This window comes from Epinephelus fuscoguttatus, linkage group LG2 (assembly GCF_011397635.1).
Source record: "Epinephelus fuscoguttatus linkage group LG2, E.fuscoguttatus.final_Chr_v1".
NCBI classification, from domain to species: Eukaryota; Metazoa; Chordata; class Actinopteri; order Perciformes; family Serranidae; genus Epinephelus; species Epinephelus fuscoguttatus.
Genome location: NC_064753.1, coordinates 48,377,846 through 48,397,721, shown reverse-complemented (window position 1 = coordinate 48,397,721; position 19,876 = coordinate 48,377,846). Strand labels below are relative to the sequence as shown.

The window sequence follows — 19,876 nt, the reverse complement described above, 5'->3', positions numbered from 1 at the left end:
ATTCACCTCTCCACACCTCTGCTGTAAAACTAAAACCCTTTAACAGTCAAACGTTACAGCGCTCTGAGTGTGCAGGCATTTGACTGATGAGTCACTAACCCTCACAAACAGAAAAGACAAGGTTACCATGAGGCTGTTTAAACAGTAACCAAGCAACAGGGTCAGGGACCTGAAATTTACCAGTCTGGACTTTGTTTTAAAGGCTCCACACTTCATTACTGAAAGTGAGTCTCTCTTTAATGTCACATGTAGATGGTACGAATACACAAAGTCTGATAAATTCACAGAGGACAGAAATGACCACCTGTGAGCACAATTAATAAGCACATATGTCACGTCCAGCATAAACTCTGTGTTTATGATGGCAGGTTATTACAGTCAGTGTTGAGAGTAAGAGCAGAGGAATGTGATGATCTACAGGCTCCGCCCCATGAACTTTGGAAAGCTTTATGTTTTTTTTTTTCATCCTCCAGTCAGAGCTCCCTCCTTCTCATCTCAGCCACAGACAGAACATCACAGAGGTGAGGACAAATGACTAACTCTATTAATATATGTAGTTCTCAGTTAATGGTAGAGCATAAGAAATCAAAGTACACACATCAAGTAGTATGAAGTTTGAAAGAAATATTTACTTCTGCATATTTATGTTTTATTTTTTGTAGTTTTTGTAAAGCTGCACTGTTACAGGAGCGTTTTTAAGTCATACCTTGTTAACCTTGATCTCACTACCTGTGCGGGGTCGTGTGATTTGCAGACAGGTTGCAGCAGGTAATTAAAGCTTCATTGGTGGTTACTTATTGCTTCATACTCTCAACATGGCGTGCAGAGTGTGGTGATTTATGGTATGGTTTGGAGTGTTTTTCCTTGCACTGTAGAGGTTGGTATCTCACATAATATTTAGAATATACACTGCTAAAAAATTAAGGGAACACTTCAATCACACATCAGTTCTTGATAAACGAATTATTTAAAATCTTTACTGATGTAGACTACACTGTATAATTTGTTGAGAACAAAATGAAGTAATAAACGTCAATGGAAACCAAATTCATCAACCCACTAAGGGCTGGATTCAAAACACCGAAAATCAAAGTAAAAATTGAAATCACAGCAACTCATAATGTAACTCCGTAGTGGCCCTCGTGTGCCTGTATTCATTCCCAACAAGGTCTGGGCATGCTCCTGAAGAGTTGGCAAATGGTGTCCTGGTGGATCTCCTCCCAGAACTGGATCAGGGCATCAGTGAGCTCCTGGACAGTCTGTGGCGGTACTTGAAGGTGTCAGATGCACCGATACATAATGTCCCATAGGTGCTGAATTGGATTTAGGTCAGGGGAACAAGAGGGCCGGTCAATGGCATCAATGCCTTTGTCATCCAGGAACTGCCTACACACTCTGGACACATGAGGCCGGGTCCTGCACCAGGAGGAACCCAGGGCCCTCTGCATCAGGAGGAACCCAGGGCCCTCTGCACCAGGGGGAACCCAGGGCCCACTGCACCAGGAGGAACCCAGGGTCCACTGCACCAGGAGGAACCCAGGGCCCACTGCACCAGGAGGAACCCAGGATCCACTGCACCAGGGGGAACCCAGGGCCCTCTGCACCAGGAGGAACCCAGGATGGACTGCAGCAGGAGGAATCCAAAGCCCGCTGCACCAGGAGGAACCCAGGGCCCTCTGCACCAGGGGGAACCCAGGGCCCACTGCACCAGGAGGAACCCAGGGCCCTCTGCACCAGGAGGAACCCAGGGCCCACTGCACCAGGAGGAACCCAGGGTCCTCTGCACCAGGAGGAACCCAGGGTCCACTGCACCAGGAGGAACCCAGAGCCCGCTGCACTAGGAGATACCCAGGGCCCACTGTACCAGCGTAAGGTCTGACAGTCGCTCATGAGGATTTCATCCCAGTACCGAACAGCAGTCAGGGTACTGTTGGCTATGACATGAAGGTCTGTGCAACCCTCCAAGGATCTGCCTCCCCAGACGATCACTGACCCACCACCAAACCGCTCATGCTGGATGATGTGACAGTACAAGACGGTGTTCAGACACACATACAGAGGCTCATGGAATAGCTTTCACAAACACTAAGTCTGACTGCTGTTTGTAATGACATTTATAACACAAACTAGACCATCATCAAACAGCAGGGAAAAATAGTTTTTGTGGTGGCAGAGTCATTTTCATTGTTGCCTCACAAGATAAATGTTGTGACTTTGAAAATGTCATGTATGTCTTAAAAGACTGCTTTAGTGATCAACCACATATTCCTAGCCACAGATGTAGTGGCATGACGCTCTTGCCTTCAGCCTGGAAATTTAGACACTTTTTACCCATTCATGTATTGTTCTGTAAAATATAATTTACCAGACTGTGGACAGGACTCAAATCTTTAGGTGAAGCAGAGATATAGAGCAGTGTGTCATCTGCGTAGTGGCTGAGACAGAAAAGAACGAGGTCCAGGGCTAAACCTTGGGGAACACAACTTCCCACTGATCTGTAACAAAGAACTGGACGAAACACATCCAGTACATGGTATTACATTCCTGCCAACACATCACCTGGTTAAAACAACTCCATTTTCCTGAAGTCAGTACTTTTTAATGAAAAAGTTGAAACTGTGGTGATTTATAATGACAATGTTCCATCCTCTTTAGATATGTTTCATGCCTGGATCTTATTGTTTCTCCCCCTGTTCGGTAAGTTCATGCATCATTTAGACACATTTAGAAGTAAATAATATGTTTACAGCATGCAATCTAAACCTGTCACTCTCACAATACCTGCAGGGGCGAGGGCGTTTATGATCTATAACAGCAAGCACAGCCTGTGTCTGGAGGACTCAGCAGCTACAGGTGAAGTCCTTCTGAAGAACTGCAACGTGGACTCAGAGTTTCAGAAGTGGATGTGGATTGATCAGAACATGCTGATGTGTGTTGCATCGTCCAGATGTTTGTCAGACCTTCAGAGAGAACCTGTCCTCACACGGCCTTGCGGGGAGCCAGAGGCAGATGTGACAGGGTTGATGTGGGACTGTGACAGGGGTAAACTGATCAGCAAGAACACCTCAATGCTGCTGTCGATGGATGGCCGGCGCCTGATTCTCACAAATGGCAACAAACACTCAAAGTGGAGGTCTCTGGATGAGGGGGACATCTGCCAGGAGAAACTCAGTAAGTCAGTGAGGATTACAGGGACAGAAAGTTTATTTTCTGCACTATCTGGGAGACCTGTGATTATTTAATTTAATTTCTCTATTTTATATTTGTTTTAAAGGTTTCCAACCTCAACCCAGTCACCAGAAAAAGATGTTGGCATTGTACGTTTCTGCAAACCACAGATACATAATGTTTGTGCGTTATTATGTAGTGGATAAGTTGAAACTTTATGTTTCAATAACGCTGTAGTTAACATGTGATTAGGTTTCAGCATCAAAGCAACTTGGTTTTGATTAGGAAAAGATCATATTTTGGCCTAAAATACCCAGTTTGGGGGGTTAAATTGCTAGTCAAACATTGCTTTGTACAAATGTACAACATTGTCTTCAGGCAGCTGGGCTGCCAGACTGAACTGAGTTGGAGATATGTGCATTCAGGCAGACTGTGGTGGAAGAACACTCAGACCGTTTACTTCAGCCTGCAGTTACTGATTTGTTTTGTCAACCTGTTTGCGGCAGAAACAAGCTGTCAACACAATGCTGACATCTCACCTGATTTTAGTTGATAAGTTCAACTGAGCAAACAGTTGCTTATTTACACATCCAGAAGTTACAGACAGTTCTCTGCTGCAGCTGGAAATGATGTAAGCGGTGAGAGTGAAATGACAAACTTGTAATTGGCCGATATGCCTGACATGCATTGGTTTGAAATTAGTTTGTAGATAAAAAAAACCTTGGTGACAAGACTTTACTTTAGTTTTAATGACTTAAGTTTAACCTTGGACTTTGACCACTGATTTATATTTCTAATTTACTAACTAGTATAACAAGTCCATACCCATTGAGTACAGCATACCATACCATGACTTAGTCATACCAAAAATTAGAAAAAACAACAACATTGGTCCACAGGGGGAGCCACAGCGATCAGTCGCATTTTAGCCATTTTGAAGCATTTTTCTGTTGTTATAGCGCCACCCAGTTGCCAATTAGAGTTCAATTTCTCCAGTCACCCTGAGGCGTCCTGTTCTACATATCTACCAAGTTTAGTAAAAATCCATATGGCGGTTAGGCCTAGATAAGATATCATGGTAATATTATATTGTTGACAGGACATTAAACTGCTCTCTTGACAGAAACGGTTGCATTTACATGTGTCATATTTTACAACAAATCATCGGTAAATGGTGGTTGAACAAAAGGTTTTGGAGACACTTCCTATTCAGTGTAAGACTGATGATAAGTTTAGTGTTTGTATTTTATGTGTGACATGATCTGTAACAAACAGTGCCACTGTGTGTTTGTTCTTCCTCAAGGATCCAGGAGGGCATCTGATGATCCAGTCGAGTCTGATCCTGCAGAGGAGCAGAAAAAGAAGCTGGCAGCCATGACAGAGGAAGAGAAAGAATACCTCCGCTGGTTCTATCGCACAGAAGACCGTACATGCTGCTGCTCCTAATATACTTCATCCAAATGAAAATATAGTGTTTCAGCCACGTATTAATAACAGTGAATAAGCTGTATGTTTAGCAGAGTGTTGTCTTCTTTTTGTTGCAGCAACCATATGGAAGTATGTGATGCTGGGACTGGCTTTCGTCTGCCTTCTTGTTGGTTTTATGCTGCTGGGAATGGGAGCCATGGCCAACAAGTATGACCTTATGTTATACAGTGACATTAACATGAGAACACTTGAAGGAAGATGTATGGTATTTGTATTTTAGAGGCTGTTAAGTGACATAGTTTCCTGTCTTTTTTCTCCAGGAACAGAAAGAAGATTGCAAAGTACAAGGCAGCAGCTGCAGCGGCTCTGAGAAATGAGGAGCTGCGGATCATTTCACCGCTCAGAGATGACAGCAGCAGCAAACCATCACCGTCACCCGACAGGCTGACGCAGGGACACAAGCCCCCCTCACCCAACGGGGAGGTGAAAGAACTCAAAGCAGGGGACATCGTGGTCACATGGAGAGATGGCAACACCTCCTGCCTGTACCCAGATGCTGCAGCAGAGGAGGTAAAACAGGAGGAGGATCAGGAGGAGAAACAGGAGGAGACACACGAGAAGAAACTGGACGAGGAGTTAGTCGCTGAGCTGAAGGCCTTTGGCATGGCTGTCGATCAGAACGAGCTTGACAGTGTATAACCTTGCTCACTGACATGTCTGTACATGAATCATGGTCACCTGCACTCACAGAGCTGATATCTATGTTGGTGCAATACATTTTAAGCAAGTAGAACAATTAAGCGTTATTCACATAATTGGCCTTCAACAACAAAAATCAAACTAAGTGACATGTTGTGTCTGTCTATCGATCTCCTCCACTCTGTACTACAGACAGCACTGCACCTACACACGGCAAACACCCGATCTGTAGTTCCCAAACTACCACAAAGCGACAGTCGCCTGATCTCAGCCGACAATTTTGTTGTTTTTGCTTTTTTTTTCTTTAGATCATGAAGCTTAAACAGAGGAGGGAAATATAACCGAGGGGCCAAGTACAGCTAAAAATGTTGTCATGATAAATATTTTCATGTCATTCGATATCGATAATTGTCATGATAAATGACAGGATCATCGGCATACCAACACAACGCTACTTTATGCTGTTAAAACAACACTCACAACTTGGATTCATTTTTATGAAAACAACCATTTTGATTATTTTGATCTGAAGACCCTTACGGACTCAAGGAATATGAACACCTTACAGGGTATTGAGGGATGGACACATTATTTGAGGTCGCCGACAACCCAGTTTTATCTATCTATCTATCTATCTATCTATCTATCTATGTATCTATAAAACCCTGATACCAAAAAAAGCTGGGGTGCTGTGTAAAATCCTTTTTGACCTACAGTATATTCAATTGAATACAGAACAAAGAAAATATATTAATGTTCAAACTGATAATCTTTATTGATTTTTGTAAATGTACACTCAGCTGAGTCAGGAGCAACAAAAGACTGGGAAATAAAATGCCTCTGTTTGGAACATGAAAGGCTCAGTGTTGTTACCTCTTGTCCTCTGAGGCTCAACCAGTTCTCCATCATGCATGTATGCCTTCAATTTCACATCACTTAAACCTGTGTATGTTCAGAGCTGCTTTAGACTTGTCTGCAAATTCAAAGAATAAACACCTTATACTTAAGAAGTAGAGTTTTGTTGTTCTCCGTCTCAGTGTTTGGTTCCAACAAACATTTTTTTGCTTATTTTTAAAAGTTCAGTTCAAATTTTTGCCTCAGAGGGCAGAAGTTAAAGAAGAAAACCTCAGCGACAGCAACATTATTATGTTTTACAGATTGGTGACAAATTAAAGTAAAAACTAACAGTGTCTTAGAGGTGTGGAGCCTCAGCAGTATATTCAATTCTCCTGAGGGGGTGAAAACAACATTTTCTCATTTGTTGTGTTGATGATGGAGGTACAGAGCGTGTTGCTGCAAAATCTCCCACAGGTGCTGAGCTGTGTTGAGATGTGAAGGCCATAACATGATTCTCAACACTGAGTTGGGAAGTGGGGGGAGCTATCTGAGTGAAAGTCCAGTTCATTCACGCTCTCGGCCCGGTCAGATTTTAACTCTCAGTGAGATTTTTACCTGGTTAAATGGAAAAGGATTTTTTCTCACTCACAGCTGGAGCTCATCTACTGAACTCACACTGAACTTTATCTAAATCATCGTTACAAAAGGTGAACAACAGTGTTAGAAAATATCTGGTTCTTTGGTACAAAAAGCCCATGGACATAAAAACTGAAATAAAGATCATCAACTACAATTCCCAAGGTGCAGTTCACCAAGAAACATCCAATCACAGAGCTTAAAATTCTGTCACATGCACTGCTAACAGTGGGCAGGAGCTGAAGTTTATGCCACTGAGATAACAGATTTTATAATCTCCACCTTATATGGCGATGTGTTCAAACCTGCAACAATGAAGTATTTTGAATGGGTGGCTGACTTCTTCTCCATGGCAACAGCGGCCAAGGGTCATGGGTACAAATATGGGCCTTTTCCACTGTCACCTTTGGCCCCGCCGAGTCAAGCCATGCCGTGCTACTTTGCGTTCCCATTATCAGTTTAGATGCACCGTGACACGCTGAGCTGCACCAAAGACGAGACCTTCTCCAGAGTACGTCCAAAGGCCAGGCCACCCACCCTCAAGAAGGACCGCAGCCAACCCCCAGTGACCCCATTTCTCCCCCTGAGACAAGCTTGTGTGTTGTGGGACTCTCCTCCCCTCCGTATGCAGGCGACCAGAGAGAAAAGCATTTTTAAAAGTCTCTGTGTGTTCAGCTCTCAGTACGTCTGTAGTGTCTAACTGAATCTCTGTGGTTTGGAGTTTAGTTTCTCTCCTGTGTCCTGTTTTCACTTTAAATATCTGCTTTCTTTTACTGTTTCATGTTCACCATCCAGGGCGGCACGGTGGTGTGGTGGTTAGCACTCTCGCCTCACAGCAAGAGGGTTGCCGGTGCGGAGTTTGCATGTTCTCCCTGTGTCAGCGTGGGTTCTCTCCGGGTACTCCGGCTTCCTCCCACAGTCCAAAGACATGCAGATTGGGGACTAGGTTAATTGATAACTCTAAATTGTCAGCCCTGCGATAGTCTGGCGACCTGTCCAGGGTGAACCCTGCCTCTCGCCCGATGTCAGCTGGGATAGGCTCCACCCCCCCCCGCGACCCTCAAGAGGATGAAGCGGTTAGAAGATGAATGAATGAATGTTCACTATCCGCCGTGTTAGAAATTGTGTGAAGTTGCTGCTCGAAAACTCAACATTTCCTTATTTTGCTGCGTCACAAACATAACAAAATAACAGGTCTTTTATTGTACAGAATCTACAGGAAATGAATTATAAAGTTTAAAAAAAGTTTATAAAAAACACTAGACTTAAACTGTAAAGGATAAAATGACTAAAATGTTACTGAAACATTTTAGTCTAAAGACTAAGACTAAATCTAAAATAACACTGACATAAACTGATGGTGCCAACATGCACTCACTCAATACTGGACTAGTTTAAAAAAAATCTTGTTCCCATTAATCACTTAAAATGCGGTCCAGGTTGAAAACGTCACACAGCAGCTCTTCAGTATGGCAGCGAATACCTTCTTTGCCCCTCGGCATGAAAGGATGTGACGTTTAGTAAACGTTCCCATCAACACAGACTGTATCTGTAGTTTTTAGTGCTGTCTGCCAAATTAAAAAATGAAGCCAGAGTTCTCAGCAACAAAAGTTCAAACCGATGATGAGAACATAAACCTAAAGGGTTCTTACAGTCAGAGAATCATCTGTTTCTCTGCTCATGTCTTCAGGATTCATTCATCTGTTCACTGTGGAGTTGTTCATGTTATTGTGTCCACCCCGTGTAGAGCTCTGCAGTCTTTCACAGAGTCAGTGGAGATGTTGGGGGGTGGCAGAGTGGTGTCAGAAGATCTTGAAGCCCTTGAGCAGAGTGAGTGTGGCAGCCCTCCGTTTGCTCTGCGCTCTGGACGTCTTCACTGTGACCAGCTTGGCGGTGGCCGGGGTCGGCAGCTCCTTGTAGCAGGGGGTGGCGAAGGCGGGGAGCAGTGCTTTGTCTTCTCTGATGTAGATGGCTGGTACCAGGCGGCTGCGCTCCCCTCCTTGCCTCGCCCTCCTCACCGCCTCGTAGAAGACCCGCTGCACAGAGAGGAAGTCCAGACAGGCCGACACCTCGAAGAACAAACAGCCATAACGAGCCGCCAGTCGCTCGCCCTCACACTGACTCACCTGCCTGAGAGAGGACACGACATTGTGATATTTTATGATGTGGTCAAATAATAACATTCATTATTTTTACACACGATACACAGTACGACATTTCACATAAGGCAGTACACACTTTTATAGTCACACTTTGTTCTTGGGATGCTCCGATCTGATCTCAAAGATCAATATCGAGGACAATAAAGGATCGTCTATGAAGAGCCTGATCTGATCCTGTTTTACATCCGCTGTCACACAGGTGTTTGTACTCATGAAGCTTTCATGCACAGCAACGTGAAGCACAGCCTTAACCAACTCTCTAACTCTTCACTGTCTGTCTTTCCTCTCACTTTTTAATAGCAGGGGCTGAGCCTCTTCTGCTGCAAAACACCACACACCATAAACAGCAGCAAAATGCAATATGAGACTAATCTTACTATATAATGACGAAAACTGTGTGTGTGTGTCTGTTCCACGTTTTTCTCCTCACTGACTTGGTCAATCCATGTGAAATTTGGCACAGTGGTAGAGGGTCATGGGAGGATGCCAATCAAGCAATATTACATCAATTGGCCAAAGGGGGGCGCTATAGCAACCCATTGAAATGTCAAACTTTGAATGGGCATATCTCATGCCCCGTATGTCGTAGAGACATGAAACTTTGCACAGAGATGCCTCTCCTCATGAGGAACACATTTGCCTCAAGAACCCATAACTTCCGCTTATATAGATTTTCCACCATTTTGAATTTTTTGGAAAAACACTTCAAATGGATCTCTTCCTAGGAAGTTTGAGCCATCTGCATGAAACTGGGTGAACATAATCTAGGGACCAATATCTACCCTAACTTTGTAGGCATATGACCACACATAATCTGAGGGGACCCCTCCATTATTGACCCCATCAAACAAAATGGGGGCGCTAGAGAGCTCATTTCTTATCTAGGCCTAACCGCCATATGGATTTTTACTAAACTTGGTAGATATGTAGAACAGGACGCCTCAAGGTGACTGGAGAAATTGAACTCTAATTGGCAACTGGGTGGCGCTATAACAACAGAAAAATGCTTCAAAATGGCTAAAATGCGACCGATCGCCGTGGCTCCCCCTGTGGACCAATGTTTGGGGGGGTTTTTTCTCATTTTTGCCGCACCTTTCCCATGTGAACTACCAGTGCACCCCACTTTTAAGTCAATACAACGTATAAACACTTTAACTATCTGCCTTTCAACGTGCTACCTCAACTACTAATGTACAGTTTTAGCCCACTAACTATCCCACTATTGGCAATGGTACTACTGTACTTCCAATAAAGCAATGGTACTATCAAATTCACAAACACTCTGTCTGAATACATTGCTCTTCTTAATGGGTTCAGTTGACTATTTAATCTTAATTTAAGCAATTTTCTATGACCTGTATCCCAAACACACACCATGTGAAACTGTACATGGGCAACTGTGCACTCAATGGGTATGGACTAGTAATTTGTTACTTTCCTAATTTATGTGCAGTCGTTTCATTTCAGCTCAGTGCGAGAGTATCTTGTGTTTCCTTTGTTTGTCATCAAAGGTGCGTGGCAGACAATCACAATGCAACTGCATGTGCAACAAAAGCCCCGTGAGCAAACAGCCAATGAGAGCAATTTATCAATGTAATCAGCGCAAAAGATGATGATGACAATGAAAATAAACACCGAACAGAATAGAGTTCATTCAGGAAACTCAAGGCTACACGGTTGCAACAAACACTGGAGTAAACTTTCTTAACAGAAAAGAGATGTTTATTATATACTTAAATATTTTGTTTAAAAATATTGCAGAGCTAGTCATTTGTCAAGCATATGCATCGGAATCATTTTAATAACTGTAATGTACTTTGTGCCCTGTGCAGCTGTATTATCTGAGGCACTGGTTCCCAAACTATGGTGTGTGTACCACTTGTGGCATTGGCACACAAGCTCCTTCTCGTGGTACGCAGAGGAATCTTCACTCTGAGGGCTCTTTAGTTATTGTGTTTGTCATATTATTATTGTTTTATAGAACACACACACACACACACACAGACACACACACAGATACCAGCCTGTATCTGTCCATGTCCAGCTTGTTCCCCAGCAGGATGATGGGAGTTTGTGGCCTGAAGGTTTTGTTGTGCAGGGCGAGTGTCTGCAGGTACAGCTGGCAGCCTTTGAAGCTCTCCATGTTGTCGATGCTGTAGACGACGAGGAAGGCGCTGGCCCACGACAGGTAACGCTCACAGTTCACCGGACCGTCCTTCACACACACGCGACACAAAAACACACACTGCACACTTACGTTCTCATCACCAAGACACTGTGTTGTGAAGTAGCGTCACGTTATACACTGTAAATTACTTTACACTGAGGCCATAATGGGCCTAAATCTGCCATTTCATTTCTCTCTTTTTTCTTTTGATGTGGTCAGGAGCCCTTTTTCTGTTTTTCATGGACACAATAACAGAAAATGAAACAATGATGGGCTACACGGAGCATATGTGAGTAAAACCCTCAAGCCTTTCTACCACCCCACACACACAGAGTCAACACATCATACCTGGTCACAGGTGTCCATCACTCTCACTGTGACTGGCTGCTGGTCCACCCTCTCTTCTGACGAATAGATATCCTCTACACAGCAGCCAACGACGCAAAAGAAACCATTACATTATCACAGATACATTCCAGTGTGTTCTGCAGTGGTGGGAGATCTTCTACCTGAAGTCCCCCTCCACTCATGACTGTGTATTTGAGCTTCACTGTGCAGAATGATGTGTGTACATGGTTTGTTTTTTACACTGACATTTCTCAAAATGTGTCTGGAGGACATCTTAAAGTATAGCTATGTATACCAGCATGTAAACATAGTAGCAGAAAAAGGAAACACTCAGGTAAAGGACAAGTCGGGTGAATTACAGGTGATTGGGACAGTTTGATTTTCCTCCTTCTGTAAGTTTCTTTGCCATAAATTCAAACAATTAGCCCAACAAATGCTACGTATCTGTAATACTGAAGTGTTACTCATTCCTAATTATGAATTTAAGATTCCATGTACATATCTGTTAAACTGTTTTTTGGCCAAAGTCCGTCCACAATTTACACAAAGTAAAGCTGCCATGATAACAACTGTCCCCTTGCCCCATGAACACATCCTTTGATTCAGGCTGGTACAAAATCCAGCCAGTCCATTAACATTTTTGTGGTTGACTATTGTTGCGCACACATGAAGAGAACTGCTGGGAACCACTAATGTAGAGCATACAGAGCACACACAGTGGTTCTCTATTGCAAGGTTGATCATTTTCTTTTTTACAAAAAGCCTTTTAGCACCGTGCCAACCACCCAAAGCGTGTTTAGGTGAATGGGACAAAATAAAAACAGCTTAGTTTCAAAAACAGACACATGATATGAGCTCACTTTTGACTGATTTTGCAGCAGTAGTACATCATAATCATGTTTCCATCAAAGATTTGTGCAATATGTTAGCAATGACAATGTTAGGACCTTATGGTGACAGCTAGCTCAAGCTTATGTCATTTTCCTACATGATGTCACACCAATGAGGGCATGCAATTTTGATTATGTGGGTTCACAGCTACTGCTCAGAGAAAAAGTTTTTTTTTTTTTCACTCATAAGGCGAGAAAATAAATCCTGTATATTTATACTGTCCAATTTGACCTTATGTCCCAATCACCCTTAAAGGGATAGTGCACCCAAAAATGAAAATTCAGCCATTATCTACTCACCCATATGCCGAGGGAGGCTCAGGTGAAGTTTTAGAGTCCTCACATCACTTGCAGAGATCCAAGGGGAGAGGAGGTAGCAACACAACTCCACCTAATGCAGGCTGACGGCGCCCCAGATTCAAACGTCCAAAAACACATAATTGAAACCACAAAATATCTCCATACTGCTCGTCCGTAGTGATCCAAGTGTCCTGGATCACTACTGTCAGCTGTCGGGGCTTCAGGACATAACGGACGTTTGAATCTGGGGCGCCGTCAGCCTCTATTAGGTGGAGTTGTGTTGCTACCTCCTCTCCCCTTGGATCTCTGCAAGTGATGTGAGGACTCTAGAACTTCACCTGAGCCTCCCTCAGCATATGGGTGAGTAGATAATGGCTGAATTTTCATTTTTGGGTGCACTATCCCTTTAATTCAGCCACCTCAATGCAGTAAATGTACTTAGTTACTGTCCACCACCTCTTCTCTATATATTACACTCATTAAAAATGAAAGCAGAGATCTCACCAAGATGGGGGTCATATTCACTGATGAAGCGCTTTGTGAGGAACTTGACAGTCAGTGCTGTAAAGCAAAGAGAAACAACAGAACACAGTCTGAGTGACTCTCTAACTGTGGGGTCTGCGGGGAGTGGGGTCAGTGAGGGCCCTGAGAAAACCACTGCTACATAAACGTTCACATTTGATGTCAAAATGAGACTCGTAAAGTACAAACATATCTAGATGGCGTCCAGTCCAAGAATAAAAAGCATTATGTAACCTCCAAAACACATCTGAGTAAAATGAACTGTTGAAGGGTAATTTGGTAGTTTCCAACCTGGACCCTAATTCCAGTGTTTTGTGTCTAAGTGACTAATGGAAATAACATTTACTTGAGCTGGTCCAGTGTTAAGCCGGAGCGCTGCAGCCAGCAGCACTGAAACAGGCTGAATGTAATCCCTGCAGGCAACTGGGCACAGTCAATGTACGTCTGCTAAAAGTGCTTGTGTTTGCCACTGACAGGCTCAGATTGTTCTTACAAGTGTCTGACAACATTATGCAAAGGATTCATAGAGAGACAGAAATTTATGTTAAAGAGTAAAAGCTTTTTTTTTTGTTGTTTGTTAAACGAGAAACAGCCCCCAAATCACTCTGGTCAAACCCACCAGACTCCATTTAAAAAAACACTAATTTTAACTTCATACAACACACTTTATTCAAAAATGACAGAAACGAAGTAAAGCCAACAAAAGCCATCTTTGTTTATCTTTCTACTGTTTTATCAATCACCAACTCTGGTTTGGTTGAAATTAACCCTTAATTCACCCAATTTGATGTTAAAATATGCTGCTTCTATACATGCTAAAATTACAGTTTATTTAAATGGAGTCTGGTGGGTTTGGCTATGACAATTTCTGGGCTGTTTGATTAAACAACAAGGATCTTATGCTGTGTTCGTTTTGTACTCGGAGCTCGGAAATTCCCAGTTCCCAGCTCCAACTCGGGAACTCGGAGCAACCGCATCAACCCCAGCTTACGAATTCATGATGGCTGCCGGTCACATACATAGTGAGTAAACACTCTGCTAAAGTACTGTTTATAGCAATTCTATCTTATTTGTTTTACATTAGGTCAGCCATACCCATAGTACTGTTAAATTTTTATCCGTGGGCATGTTGCTATGCTGACTGTATGTGCAAAATGCCACATAGAGTATTGTTGTTAACTGATACTGCTAACAGTGGCTACGGCTAGCCCTAATAACTATCTGAGCCCAGCAGTGACAAAAACAAACACTTTAAGTGGACATAAATTGACGGTGCTCAATTACCTGTAGAGTTTGCAGCCAGTTTCGCGGCTACTGGCTGCAGTGGTCTCGCCCACTACTGGACCACTTTGATAAATTGTTGTTCTAATTCGTCACTTTGACACAAAACACGGGAAAAGTTACTTTTAATGTTTTAAGAAGACATGTTATTTTAGACTGTTGTTAGCTTGATTTTTCCCTCTCTCCTCCTCTATTTCTTCTTTCCTGACCCTTTTTTTTTCTTGTCTATTATGTGATTTCATTGATGTTTTGACAGGGGAATTTCTTTGATAAGCTTTTAGTGGCTTCTAACCCCTCTCTCTCTCTTTTTAATCTTGTAAATGTTATACTGTCTGTTTTTAACATTATGTGCAAATAAACTAATCTAAACTAAAACTAAACATTATTCATCCTGTTATGCGTTGCCACGCATGTTTCCTCCTCCTGCAGCTGCCACGGTGTTGGCCTTTTCTGTAATGTTGCTTTTCTCCTCCTCATATTTTAGTAGAATTAATCTCTGATCCTCACATGAGAAATACTTTTTTCCCCTCACATACGGCACTCTGTGAAGACGCTCAGTGACGCTCAGTGATGCTGCGCTTCTCTCATGATTGTGATTGGTCCGCTGCGTGCGCGTTCACGGCTCTTGATAAAGCAACCCTGGGTTGAGTTACCGAGTTGATATCCAGCGTTGTGATACCGATTATCCTGATTGCCATTGTTAGGGTTAGTCAACCCAGGATAGGTCTGGGTAACCCAGGAAAGGTTGATCTCGCTTCATGATACAGGCCCCAGACCTTTCTCAAGAAAAGAAAGTAATAAATGTAATAAAAATAAAACCCAAAAGCAAAACAAAACGATGGGTACGTGTAAGTTCACAGCTGAAAAGAAAAGAAAGGTCTGGCTGGGCCGACTCTCACTTTAAGATTGGAGAAAAAAACGCCCCGGCTGCTTGTATTTCTTTCAACCAATCACAATTGTTCTGGGCGGTGCCACAGCAACGGTGCGCTTGCAAAAATATTGCCAGGGGGAAACAGGTTTTGGTGTAACACGCCCACAAAAATATCGCCTACAGGACGCGAACCATGGCAGAAAAATGGCTACATCCCCGCAAGATCAAACACCACAAAAGTTAGTAAAGGACGTGTTGAAAACTGCAACCGGAGGTGGTAGGGCGGGACTTCAGCAGGTGGCTTGTTCCACCTAATGAGAGGCTGATCTCTGCAGCGAACTTCCGCCCACTCAGACTATCAAAATACGATGCTTGGGCAGTGACTTGCAGCATCAGAAACCAACAAAAAAATGCATCCTTTAACATCTGCATAATATGGTTGCCTTTATAGTTTAATGGCGCCTGGTGGTGTCAGGGTGGAACACGGCATAAGAAGGACAAAAGTTAAGGCAGTGAAAGTCCAGGTGGGAGGGAGGGGTGGTGGATGGGTCCAACAAACGGTGACCTTCACCCAAGAGAGTGGTGTTTGTGTCCCGGAGGATTCTAAAGCCAAACTCTGTTATTTTTTCCTAAACCTGACCACGTGTTTTTGTTGTTGAAGGGAAAAAAACATCAAGTCACGTACAAAGTAGTGCGTATATTTTGAAAGAGACTGTATGTAAATGTTAAATTGCCCCAATGTCAACAACCAACGCACCCAGGGTACCTTGCACGTGGAAAGTCCATGACCCAAACGTCGATATGTGACGAAGTCAGAGTGAGAATGTGTTGGCAATTACCAATTTAATGGGGTCTAACAGAAATTACTGTTGACAGGGATGAATAGGCAAAGTAATGTCATTACTAAATTACTAAAATTAATGATTAATATATTACATTTTTAGAGTAACGGGCCCCAACGCTGCCCACTCCCTATGTAAACATCAATGGCTCATGCTAAGGTAACAAAAACAGACAATTCTCATTTTCCCATGATGATAGACCCACACTGAAGAAAACATACTCATTATATTCTATTTAATTTCAGCCAATATATCCCCCTAAATCCTACACACTGGACCTTTAATGCTCAGAACTGAAAGACAGTCAAAAAAAATAATCAAGAAGCAACATAACGTTACACCACGTTATACCAAACTTTTAGATTTTTAAAAATTGTTCACTAAAACAGGAACAAGAATTTTACAGTGTTATCACTTTCCTGGTTTGTGTTAATGCAGCCAGCTGCTGACTTTGCGATTCATAAACACAAATATCAGATGTTATCAGGAGGGGTAAATGGTCATTTACATGTAGTGAAACTATTTTAACATTTGTTGCCATGAAATATGTGAATATAAATATGGCAGTTAAAGTGGGACCTGATTTCCCGGAGCCCATCACACCGAGCAGCACCAGGTTACACTCAGCTGGGCTTCTGTCAGGAGCTGCGGCCGCATTACACGTCTTCACTTTCCCAAACATCAACGACATGATGGTGATGCTCCGTCAAAATGCTTCACATTCTTATTCCCAACAGACTCTGGTCTCCTCTGAAGCAGCTGGAGAAAATAAAAACACATTTCCAAACAGACAGGCTGTGAAAAATTAGACTTGTTGTTTCTTTCTCTTGAAAAGAAGCATCAGAAATGAAAGGAAAGTATTTTACAGGTCCAAGTGAACTGTTAGGGTTCATATCCAGACACTGTCCTGGGATCAGTGTGAGCCTTCTGCTCCCGTGAGAGAAAAAAACAGTCTCGTGCGCAACTGATGCACTGACCTCTCCATTTTAGGAAAAAGACTTCAAACCTAGCTTGTAAAACCTGAAGTGTACCGTTAGTGAAGCAGCAGCCAGCTCATTGAGCTGGAACTGAGCCTGTAGTCAGACATTCAGACAGATGAAGATTTGTTTTATTCCACTGGTGAAATGCCTCAGGAGCTCCTTCTGTTTGTGTACACATATATCTGTGATTATGTTTCCCTCCATGCAGGGGCAGTTCAAGCTTTTCTGGGGCCTGGGAAACATTCCTGCCCCCACCCACCCACCCATACACACACTGTCCCATTTAAAGATATAACATGTACTTCTCCTAAAGACAACTAAACCAATCTTGTAAATTCTGTTGAGTGTGCACTTATATATTCCCACACAGTTCCAGCAGTGTTTAAACACACTGGGTCTCATTCATGAAACGTGAGCAGAAGAAATTTGTGTGTAAACTGTTTGCAGATGGAAATTTACGTGCATGTCCGCATTCATCAATATTTTTGTAGCTCCGATCTTTTCGTAGCTACTAACAAAATCTACTCCTGCTCCTGACCACCAGTAGTGCTTGTGTAAATTTAGTAAAGCACATAAATATTGATTGTCACTATTGGAAATTATAATTTTAACTTGTATTGCGCTCTGTTATGTACACAATACACAGATGCCTTTGAAACACGTAATCTAAACATGCCAAAATATTAAAAATATAACACATTTAGTTAAATTAGTTGGTAATTAGCAGGTTTAAGATCCAGATTAGATTCATGATTATGAATTATCTATGTAAAGCGACTCAACAGATTACACGTTCTTTCTACATGTTGAATGAAGATAAAAATATCCGTAAGGACAGCTGGATCACAGCCTCTTCGGCCTCGGTGCCTGGGTTCAGCAGGAGCAGCAGGTGGTGGAGCCATGAAGGAGCACGCGCCAGCTGAAAGAATTATTTGAGACAACACATGGTTTTTTGGGGGGTTTTGATCATTTGAATGAATAAATCTGATTTGAAAATGTTTAATTTACGTTGTATAAAACAGAGCTTTAGGCTGTTAAGATTCAAATAATTTGAAGACGCTGCATACAAACTGCTGTAGGCTATATGTTATCCGTATCACTTGTTAAAATAAATGTTAAATAGCTCTACATTCCGACAGCCATCACTGATTTAGAGTTTATCCATTACGCACAAAACATCTCTGGTTTCCCGTTCCCACTTCATTCAAAACCCCACAAATGAATCTTCTGTTTGTTTGGTGACCACTACGCTATCAGTGATGATTTTCATAATGTATTAGGCTATAACACATTACAGTCTGGGTTTGATGTTGACTCCAGTGGAGGCATGTTGCTGGCTCCAACAGGAATAATTCCTGACAGAGATGTCTCCCCAATTATGCCAGCAATGCGCTCGTCATTAGATAGTTGTGACTGTGAGCCTCCTCCTCCTGTGGCTGCTGTATGTTTTTTTGTGTGTGCTTATGCGTTTCTTTGCCTCCAGTTTCATATCAAACCATTTACACTTCACCTCTGACATGGTTCTTTGTGCCATGGAGACAACATTAACAGCATCTGTTACCTTCCTCCAGGCCTTCGCTTTGCCTGTCACACCACTACTAACTGAAGAAAATAAAATATTTTTTCTTAAGTCCACTTCACCCGAAATTATTTCGATCTCTGCTTCGGAAAAATTATTTTTTCTTTCTTTGCGCCATGACTGACAGGTCGACAGGATGCACCTACACCTCCTTATATGGTGGTCGTTGGATATTCATGGGCGGGGATTTATGCTAATTGCTGATTACCGGGAGCGCGCTGTCACTTTACGACGGATTGGCATTCATGACCATACACACGTGTTTACGATCAAATCTGAGTTTCCCGCAGCGTTCCTGAATCCGGAGTAAGTTTTTAGTAGAGTAGGCTTTTATGTGCAAATCTACACACAGATTTACTCACTTTTCATGAATGAGACCCACTGACGTAAGTGACGAATACATTATGTAAGGCAGCTGCCTGTTTGAGCCAGTAGGAGGCGATGTTGCGTCTGTTTCACAACAAATGCAGCAGTTGACACAGTTTGTTCCTGGCAGGACACCGTAGCTTTGAGATTTGCTCTGTCTAGGATGCCAAGTTTATTTTCTCTTGCCCAGCAAGGTGAGCGTTGTAACGGCGTCCTGCATTATATCACAATATCAGTGCTAAAACCACACATCCTGTTAACTTGTTCATTGTGTGTTCATCAATTTATTAACACATCAGGCGACAATACGCTGCGAGCGTTTAGACACACAGAGCCGAATTGGCGAGTTGATCCAAGGTGCCCCATTTTCCGCCTCGTAGGGTAGACATATAGGTGGAACCTTTTTGGTTTAAACAGACCGAGGCGGCCTTCCGCCATGGGAGGGACTGTTGAAGACTTGTGGGAGGAGCTGTTGATGACGCCACACGTGCAAGCCACTGGCGGTGGATAAACAGGAAACAGCTGATAGCAGGAATTAGCGAGACCTGACAGACACTGTAAAGATGAGCAACTGGGGAGACAAGGAATTGTGCGCCCTCCTTGTCCTCGCAAACAAAGAGACCATTAACCATCAGATGACGGGGACGGTGAAGGACGGGCTGACTTACGAGAGAATCACCGAAGGACTGACCAGCCGCGGCTTCCCTCCCACGTCATTGTTTACGTGACACGCTCAGCTATAGGTTTTTTACTTGCTCACGCCCCCCATTGCCCTGAAAAAGGCGCATTCTGTGTAAACA

At 42.9% G+C, this 19,876-nt stretch overlaps 2 protein-coding genes across 2 annotated transcripts; one reads left to right on the top strand and one right to left on the bottom strand.

The window, feature by feature from the left end:
- Nucleotides 1–415: 415 nt before the first annotated feature.
- si:cabz01068815.1 (solute carrier family 51 subunit beta) lies at nt 416–5,590 on the top strand. Its single transcript, XM_049562281.1, has 6 exons — nt 416–521; nt 2,656–2,697; nt 2,788–3,171; nt 4,472–4,594; nt 4,713–4,803; nt 4,917–5,590. Exons 1-6 carry the CDS (start codon nt 431–433, stop codon nt 5,293–5,295), a joined length of 1,110 nt encoding a protein of 369 aa, XP_049418238.1. The 5' UTR covers nt 416–430; the 3' UTR covers nt 5,296–5,590.
- Nucleotides 5,591–6,450: 860 nt separating this feature from the next.
- Nucleotides 6,451–17,290, bottom strand: rasl12 (RAS-like, family 12). The gene is made up of 5 exons (XM_049562328.1): nt 16,731–17,290; nt 13,140–13,196; nt 11,446–11,519; nt 10,951–11,145; nt 6,451–8,894 (listed from the first exon to the last, which is right to left on the bottom strand). The coding sequence occupies exons 1-5, from the start codon at nt 16,840–16,842 to the stop codon at nt 8,571–8,573; spliced, it is 762 nt and encodes a 253-aa protein (XP_049418285.1). The 5' UTR covers nt 16,843–17,290; the 3' UTR covers nt 6,451–8,570.
- Between the last annotated feature and the right edge of the window lie 2,586 nt (nt 17,291–19,876).